At 40.0% G+C, this 8,720-nt stretch overlaps 1 protein-coding gene across 1 annotated transcript; it reads right to left on the minus strand.

Moving 5' to 3' along the window:
- Positions 1 to 1,757: 1,757 nt before the first annotated feature.
- On the minus strand, positions 1,758 to 5,596 carry LOC129924575 (uncharacterized). Its single transcript, XM_056020154.1, has 2 exons — positions 5,381 to 5,596; positions 1,758 to 4,943 (listed from the first exon to the last, which is right to left on the minus strand). Exon 2 carries the CDS (start codon positions 4,601 to 4,603, stop codon positions 2,390 to 2,392), a length of 2,214 nt encoding a protein of 737 aa, XP_055876129.1. The 5' UTR covers positions 4,604 to 4,943; positions 5,381 to 5,596; the 3' UTR covers positions 1,758 to 2,389.
- Between the last annotated feature and the right edge of the window lie 3,124 nt (positions 5,597 to 8,720).

Genomic DNA, 8,720 nt, shown 5'->3' on the forward strand with positions numbered 1-8,720 from the left:
TGACTAGAGTAACACCTTCAGTAAAATCACTAAATTTAGAAAGCCTTCAGGATAGAAGCCTTAAAACTAAAGTAGCAATTATACATAAAACACTGAACCCTAATCTTCAAATACAGAAACAAAATTTAATAAAATACTCAGAAAGACACAAAGGTAAAGGCACATTCCTCGTCCTATATGCTAGGACAAATTTGTACAAATGCTCCTTCTTCCATAGCGCTATTAGAGCATGGAATAGGTTGCCTGAGCTAGCCAGGAAAACTAGCTACTTGGCAGAGTTTAGGTCATTGGTTAATAAGCATATATATACCATCTTATCATATATATATATACATGGGCGTAGCCAGTATTTTTTTTTCTCCCGCCCCCCCCCCCCCCCCCGCGAAAACAAAATATTGGTATGTATATATGTGTGTGTGTGTACATAATCTTTATTACATTCTGACCCTTCATTCTTTCGGAACACGTTTATTGTGCCCTAGAATAGCTTCTTCCTGTTGTTAGTGGAAAAATTGTTGACAGCCAGCAAGAGGGTCTGGGGGAGCGTAAGGAGCTCCCCCCCCCCCCCAGAAGCCCCGCCGCAAAGAGCGCTATTTCTGGTATTAAAAGCCAACAAAATGCATATTCTGAGGTATCTACAGTGCATTTTCCTGCTATTAAAAAGTCTTATTTCAAAAACCTAATGTGCTATTTATACGGTTATTTGGTAACTGTAGTTTGCTTTAGAATAATATTGAAGATAGAGGTTTTCCATCTTAAAATGCTCTGTAGGGGGATTTTAAACTCAAAACCATCTGGAGGAGAGGAGTTTTAACTCAAAACCCCCTATTGGCTTGGCTACGCTCAAATAATTTTAGTGTTTAATTTGCTTTTTTTTTTATATTGAAGAGGTATTTTTTAGCATCAAACCCTTTTGAAGAGGGATTTAAACTCAAATAGCTTCAGATCCCGATGGCGGGAGGTTTAAACTCAAAACCCCTTTGGCTACGCTCATAGATTTTAGAGTGTGTAAATTGCTTTTTTTTTTTTTTTATTGAAGATGTATTTTTTAGCTTCAAACTCCACTGGAGGGGAGTTCAAACTTAAAATTGACATTTTGAGTGCATAATATGCTTTTTTTTCATATTGAAGAGGGGTTTATCGTAAATTTTGGAGGGGTTTTAAAATCAAAATCTTCCTTAACTGTGCTCTTAGAATTTGGGGATGTCGTTTGCATTTTTTTGTTTTGTTTTATCGAAGAGGGGGATTTAACTGCAAAATACCCTGGTAGGGGGGTTTAAACTTAAACCCCCCTGGTAGGGGTTTTAAAATCAAAACCCCCTTGGCTGCGCTGGGGCAAGTGATGGTTTAGCATTAAAATCTCACCTAAAATAAACAAAATCAAAGTAAAAAATCAGTCACTAAAGTCCGTATCCCCCCTCCCTGGGGAGGGATTTCATTTCGGGCACCCCCCCCCGGCTACGCCCATGTATATATATATATATATATATATATATATATATATATATATATATATATATATATATATATATATATATATATAATATATATATATATATATATATTATATATATATATATATATATATATATATATATATATATATATATATGTGGTGGATTCGACACAGAATTATAACAACCAAAATGACGAAGCAAGTCAGGAGGCTTATTACAAGTTTAATGTACACAAAAAACCTGCCAAGGCAAACATACAACATGATTACTAATGAGCATAAAATAAACATAATTATATGGTCTAAATGAACAGACCAATTTGTAAAAAAAAATGTAAACACAACATCAGGTATAAATTCTAGATCAAGCAAAAACAAAAAAGAAAATCTTATAGTGTGAACCAATCATCTCTTTTATGAACATAAGAGAGATATGGAACACCACCAAACATTAATAAAATAAATGACAAAGTAATTAATAAAAAATAAATCAAATAGTTCTATAGAAAACTAACATACATTGAAGAGCTTCGCTCTTACCTTTTCTTACAAAAACTATGACAATTAAATAGAACAAAGGTAGTCAGACAATGAGGACAAAACCTGGGTAGCAATATGATATATATAAAAAATAAACAAGAATATGTGATGTACAAGAAACAGTAAAAATGTGTTTACCTGCAGCCTTGGTCAAAACAATGAACTTAGGACAAACACAGCAGGATCAGACAAGGTGATATTGGAGTAGGTGCGTAGCAGCAAGTTTCAATCGAGGATGCCAGCAGGAAAAGGAATTCAAATCTCAGCTACCGGGGCAGAGGTCAACTTGACCCTTTGCTGACCGGTGCTTGGTCAAGTTGAGCCGACCCGTATATTATGTCCTCCCCACTACAGAGCCCCTAGCTTGAAACGACCCGTCTCGGGGCGTTTAGCCTAGTACGTTTCTGGAAACAGAAACAACTGTTTCTTCTCCGAACAGCCATTTTCTTGGACACCATATATGTTTCCGGACTGTAGTGTACTTGAACCTTGGATTCTACAGGGTGGCCTATCAGGTTTCTCTTTGTATGAAGAATGTAGCTGGTGCTGTGGGCTTTCCATCTGGTAATCAAGGACACTAAAATCTGTCATAGATGTTTGGGAACCTGATGGTAGTGCGGTAGTGAGGGGTGAACCAAAAAGTCTCTGTTGCTGGTGGCACTGTTTGTTTCTCCTGAATGAATATGGTCTGCGAAACTTATCAATCCGGGACTTGCATGACTGACAAGTCTCAAACTTTCCGTCTCTGGATGTAGAGCCTGGTTGGGTAAGGTGACTTGCACCACGGGTGTGAATGCGCCTAGCCTGTTTATTGGCCCGTTGTCCTACTTGGTTGACTTGAGGTGAAATGGCAAGTTTGCTCCTGCTAACTAATTCGGAGGGGTGAGACTTGACTGTTTCTCTCGCAACCTGCAGGGCCTCTCTACATTGAGAGCTAACATTAATAGGCAGGTGTGATGGCGTCATATCTCTTATAGTGTGCTTGGATTTAAAAACGTCTTGGGTGTCTCTTACTCCTTGTCGAGAGGATGCGGTTAGATGCACTGAAGGCAACTTAATAGTGGAGTTTTGGGGAATTTCCAGCTTTATAAATCTTGATCCAAGTACAATGTCATACAATGAGGATTCTAAAACAGCAGCTGTAATAGTACTATGGACAAAACGGGACTTAACATGCACTTTAGCAAGAGGTACTGTTTTGGGTGGGATGTCTAAGTCAAGAGATTGAAGGGTCACTGATACATCCATAATGTCTTCAGGTCTTACAAAAGATCTACTGACAATAGCATCAAAAGAGCAGCCAGAGTCTAATAGACATTTAGCCCTACGTCCATTGATTAGCACTTCCTCTTCAACTTGCGGATTACGTCCAGATGAAGATGGGTTGTTTGTGTATCCAGGAAAAAGGGCAGCAATTGTGTGGATTGGCTGTGATCTGCATTCATACAAATTGTGTGAGCGGCTGTTGTGAAAATTACACCATTTTCCTAACTTCTGCCTTTTAGGTATTGTGGGTGGATTTTCTGAAACACGGGGCAATAGACCATTGACAGAACAACCAATAGCACTTGAGTGAATCAGAGTTTCAGGTTGTGACAATTCCAGACATTGATTCACCACATGTCCAGACTTCCAGCAGTTGATGCAGACTGGTGCTCCATCCTCAGCATATGGGAAGAATCCCCTACTTGTTTGCGCCCAAATCAGTCCTGCAGGTGCTGTGGGGCGGTTAACTGCCCACTGGACTTGGTGACTTGTCTGTGTTTGGGGGAGAGGCTGGTCGGGGTATGGGCTGCTCTGCCCATTTGCTTGTGGAGTGTGCTGTAAAGCCTCCAATAACTCCCCAAACCTGTTCAATTGGGAACTTACCAGTTCACACCACTGGTTTTGTAGTTGGGAGTTTCCTCGGTCCTGGCTTTCCCATTTGAGGGCCTGGTTTCTAACTGCAATGAATGTTATTGCTGGTTCCTCCTCCACCAGTCTCAGCAGTTCCCTACGTAGTGCAGAGTCGTTCAGCCCATGAACGAATTGGTCCCTCAGCCTTGCCTCACTGAAGCACTCAACTCTCTCCCGCCTTTGTTGGCTTACCGCCACCGAGTGTTCGCTGAAGAGCCTGTGCGAGAAGTCTCGAAGGGACTCTGCTATCTGTTGACGTGATCTCAGAAAGACCACCTCAGCTTCTCGCACTGGCATAGTCTGGGCAAACGCCTCAAGGAGGGTTTCCAACAAGGCTTCTGGGTCACTCTTTGTCTTTGAGGTCTGCAAATCGAGCTCCTTCCTGGCGGGGCCGCTGACATTGCTCATAATGACTGCCACCTTTTCCTGTGCAGAATAAGGCCTGAGCTCCCATGCCTCTCTTATTTCCCTTGCAAAGTCCTCAGCTGTTGGCTCATCGGCAGTGCCCCTACCACTGAACTGGCGCACCCGCTTTGTCTGTTCCGAGATTATGAGAGGCCGTCGGCAGGCCAGTTTCAGGGCCTCTAACTGAGCCCGGAGGGCAGCGACTTCAGTTTGGTCCACTCCTGCTCCTCCTTCTGGCTCTCCTTCGCTGCCCAAAGGACCGACCTCACCCCAATCCACTGCATTGTATTTTGTCCTGTTCTCCATTGGCTGCAGGTTTTTGTTTAATACAATTATACTCTAACTTAATACAATTATATACTTTAAATAATAACTACCTAAACTACCCTGAAAGAAAAAAAAAACAAACAACCGGAATATCTCAAATGGTACAATATAATAAAAAAAGTACTTGTTCAGCTTCTGACTTGATTGCAAGGTTCCGAAGGCTCCACTTATCGTCTGAAAGGGAGGTCTGGTAGACTCTTTCTTCGGATCCCACTTCTGACACCAAAAGATTCTGTGGTGGATTCGACACAGAATTATAACAACCAAAATGACGAAGCAAGTCAGGAGGCTTATTACAAGTTTAATGTACACAAAAAACCTGCCAAGGCAAACATACAACATGATTACTAATGAGCATAAAATAAACATAATTATATGGTCTAAATGAACAGACCAATTTGTAAAAAAAAATGTAAACACAACATCAGGTATAAATTCTAGATCAAGCAAAAACAAAAAAGAAAATCTTATAGTGTGAACCAATCATCTCTTTTATGAACATAAGAGAGATATGGAACACCACCAAACATTAATAAAATAAATGACAAAGTAATTAATAAAAAATAAATCAAATAGTTCTATAGAAAACTAACATACATTGAAGAGCTTCGCTCTTACCTTTTCTTACAAAAACTATGACAATTAAATAGAACAAAGGTAGTCAGACAATGAGGACAAAACCTGGGTAGCAATATGATATATATAAAAAATAAACAAGAATATGTGATGTACAAGAAACAGTAAAAATGTGTTTACCTGCAGCCTTGGTCAAAACAATGAACTTAGGACAAACACAGCAGGATCAGACAAGGTGATATTGGAGTAGGTGCGTAGCAGCAAGTTTCAATCGAGGATGCCAGCAGGAAAAGGAATTCAAATCTCAGCTACCGGGGCAGAGGTCAACTTGACCCTTTGCTGACCGGTGCTTGGTCAAGTTGAGCCGACCCGTATATTATGTCCTCCCCACTACATATATATATATATTACAAGATTGATTTATTTAAATTCGAGCACATTTCGATGAGAAGGAAAGCTGGAAAGAAAGTAGTTTAATTTCTTGTTTAATTTAAGTGAGGGGAGATAAGCGGCCTTACTAAAAAAAAAAATCTTCTAGAACGACCACGTGGGAAAAGTTGACCTGCAAGTTCAAGTTTGTTCTTGAGTTTGGATTCGTATTCTCTGTTTTGCTGTCGAGAACGAGGTCACACGAGTTGTCTTTTTTACGCTTCGGTGACTTCTTAAACAATTTTGTGCGTCATCACTGCATGTTTAAGGAGACAAAAAAACAAAAGTATTGTAAAAGTAGAGCTAGATCTAACTGGAAAGGTCAGCCCACAGACAGGCCGGCTTTAGGCCACTGCAAACTATGCGGCCAATACTTCATAGCCCCCCCCCCGGCTAATTCTAGGTTGAAAGGCTCGAAGAGCCAATACAAAAAAAGTAATGGGAATCTCCTGGTCTAGTAGATGGCGAGATTTAATCCAGTAATGGTGGAACATCTTTGACGGGGTTATCAATGCAGACATTCATGATCATCACCTGCAAAAGAAGATTTAAAAAAAAAACGAACTCATTCCTGTAGTAGCTGTGGCTGTTGGGAATGCTAACCTTTGAGACATCAAGAATGTAAAGTTTTTTTTCAGTGATGTTGGATTGTACTCCAGACATAAGGCACAAAGAGCAGATGTCGTTAACTCCCCGGTATGTATCAGATGGGGTTAATCACTCAGTTCATGTGAAAGAGTTTGTGATTGTACATGAATGTCTAAATTTTCTTCCTGTGGAAAGTACAACTGGACAGGACTTATGCGATGTAGGCCTACTAGTGAATGAGCTGGAGAGAAGCTTGAATTAATTCAATGATGAAAATATTCGTGGACAAGGTTATGATCATGGTGCGAATATGAAAGGCGTCCCTTCAAAAAACAGCTTTTAAATATTAAAACAGCAGGGCATTTTTTACTCCATGTGTGTGTTCTAATTACAATCTGGTGGCAGCAGACATGATCAAACCATGACCTGATGCTTTCACCTTTTTTGGAACTAAACTAGTCATGTACACTATCTTTTCAGCATCTACAAAGAGATGGTCATTATCTACAAAGAGATGGTCATTATCTACAAAGAGATGGTCATTATCTACAAAGAGATGGTCATTATCTACAAAGAAATGGTCATTATCTACAAAGAGATGGTCATTATCTACAAAGAGATGGTCATTATCTACAAAGAGATGGTCATTATCTAGAAAGCATGTTTCCAATCTGTTAGTAAAACCTCATTGCGAAACGAGGTGGGAATGTTGAACAGCACTTCGTTACCAACTGCCTGAAATGTGTGACCAACTCGACGAACTAGCTGAAGAGAATAATGATGCGATAATTAAAAGTGAAGCAGAAACATTGAAGCTGTATACATTCTTAGTGTCACTTGTCAATTTTGTGAGTAAAGATTTGCAAGGTGAAACAGTAGACTTGAGCACTGTCATGGATTTGTACAACTTGATGACTTGACTACGGAGTTGATGGGTTTAGTCCGCTTCTTGTTACAGCAAAGGAATTGGTTCAGAACATGGAAGGTGTTGCAATCTTTCAAACTGTGGATCTAGAACTACAATTCAAAAACAATACACTGTTTGTCCCTGTAAAAAAAAAAAGACTTCCATTCGTGCCACTTTTGCAGCGGCTGTTGATTCAATGCAAGATGAAAGTCAAGCAAGCCAAGTAAATGAGTTGTGGTTTGAGGCAATAGGTACAGACAACAATGTCAAAGTTTGGATGGTTGATGTCAGTATTATGGGAAAAATAGTCAAAATGAAAATTGACACAGGAGCACAAACTAATGTCTTATCAGAGTCAACGTGGAACACTTTAGAAACTGATAGTCAGTTAAAGCATTCAAATACTACCCTACGAGCAATAGAACTGAATGGACTTGCATCGGTCACATTTAAAGTCGACGATGTGGAGGTCCAAGATGATCTGTATGTGATCAAGAAAGAAATAAACCCAGTTTTAGGTATGAAGACGTCTATTGCTTTGAAACTCATTGAAGCCAAAGAAAACGTGGAAGTACATGATGTCAAGCAACAGAATGAAGTTCCACGAGAGTTGATGCACAGAAATGATTTCTCTTTTTACATTTTCGGCATGTCTGTCCAAATGCTGGGAAGTTGTATTTTCCGTGAGATCTACCACAAGATCTGCAATCTCTAATGTTACTTGTTACATCATTCTTTACCATTTTTTTCTGTGAGCTTTTGACTAACTTTCTATCTTCTGTCTGCTTTAATTTATTAGCAGCATCTACATGTAGTCCTTTCATCACGGAATGAAGTGACTGATTTTTTCCTTTGATTTTGTTTATTTTAGGTGAGATTTTAATACTAAACCATCACTTGCCCCAGCACAGCCAATGGTTTTTGAGTTTAAAACCCCCTACCAGGGGTTTTTGCAATTAAATCCCCCTCTTCTATAAAACAAAACAAAAAAAAAATGTAAACGACAATCCCCAAATTCCAAGAGCACAGTTAAGGAAGATTTTGATTTTCAAAACCCCCTCCAAAATTTACGATAAACTCCCTCTTCGATGTGAAAAAGCAAATTACACACTCAAAATGTTATGAGCGTAGCTAAATGGGTTTTGACTCAGTTTTGGTAAGATTGTGACAGAGCTTCTCATGAGGTTTGCGGGACATGTTCTCCGACAAAATAAATTACGCATAATAAGAGTTGCGCTGACATCCTAATACAACTTGGCGCCACACATTCATGGAGGTCCTTAGAGCAGGTGGGAAGAGGCTTCAGACATTACCAGTGACCTGAGATGAACTCCTATTGAAAAATCAGAGTAGGAAGGACTAGTTCTCCCGTAGTGCTCTGGCAAGAAACTTAGCCGTCCGGCGTAGTGCCTCATAGCTACCATACAAGTCGAGTGACTGCACAGGCAAGTCCCCCCTTAGCTCGCGGAGCTGGGGACACTCGTACAAGACATGCGACACTGTTTCGACGCTCTCTCCACAGTGACGGCATCGGGAGTCAAAGTTAGTGCGGAACCGGGCAAAGTATGCCCCAATAGGACAATGTTCCGTCCTGCA

This window comes from Biomphalaria glabrata, chromosome 2 (genome assembly GCF_947242115.1).
Source record: "Biomphalaria glabrata chromosome 2, xgBioGlab47.1, whole genome shotgun sequence".
In the NCBI taxonomy this organism is placed as follows: Eukaryota; Metazoa; Mollusca; class Gastropoda; family Planorbidae; genus Biomphalaria; species Biomphalaria glabrata.

Coding starts and splice junctions, on each gene's coding strand:
- LOC129924575 (XM_056020154.1), bottom strand. CDS start 4,603: ATGGAGAACAGGACAAAATACAATGCAGTGGATTGGGGTGAGGTCGGT.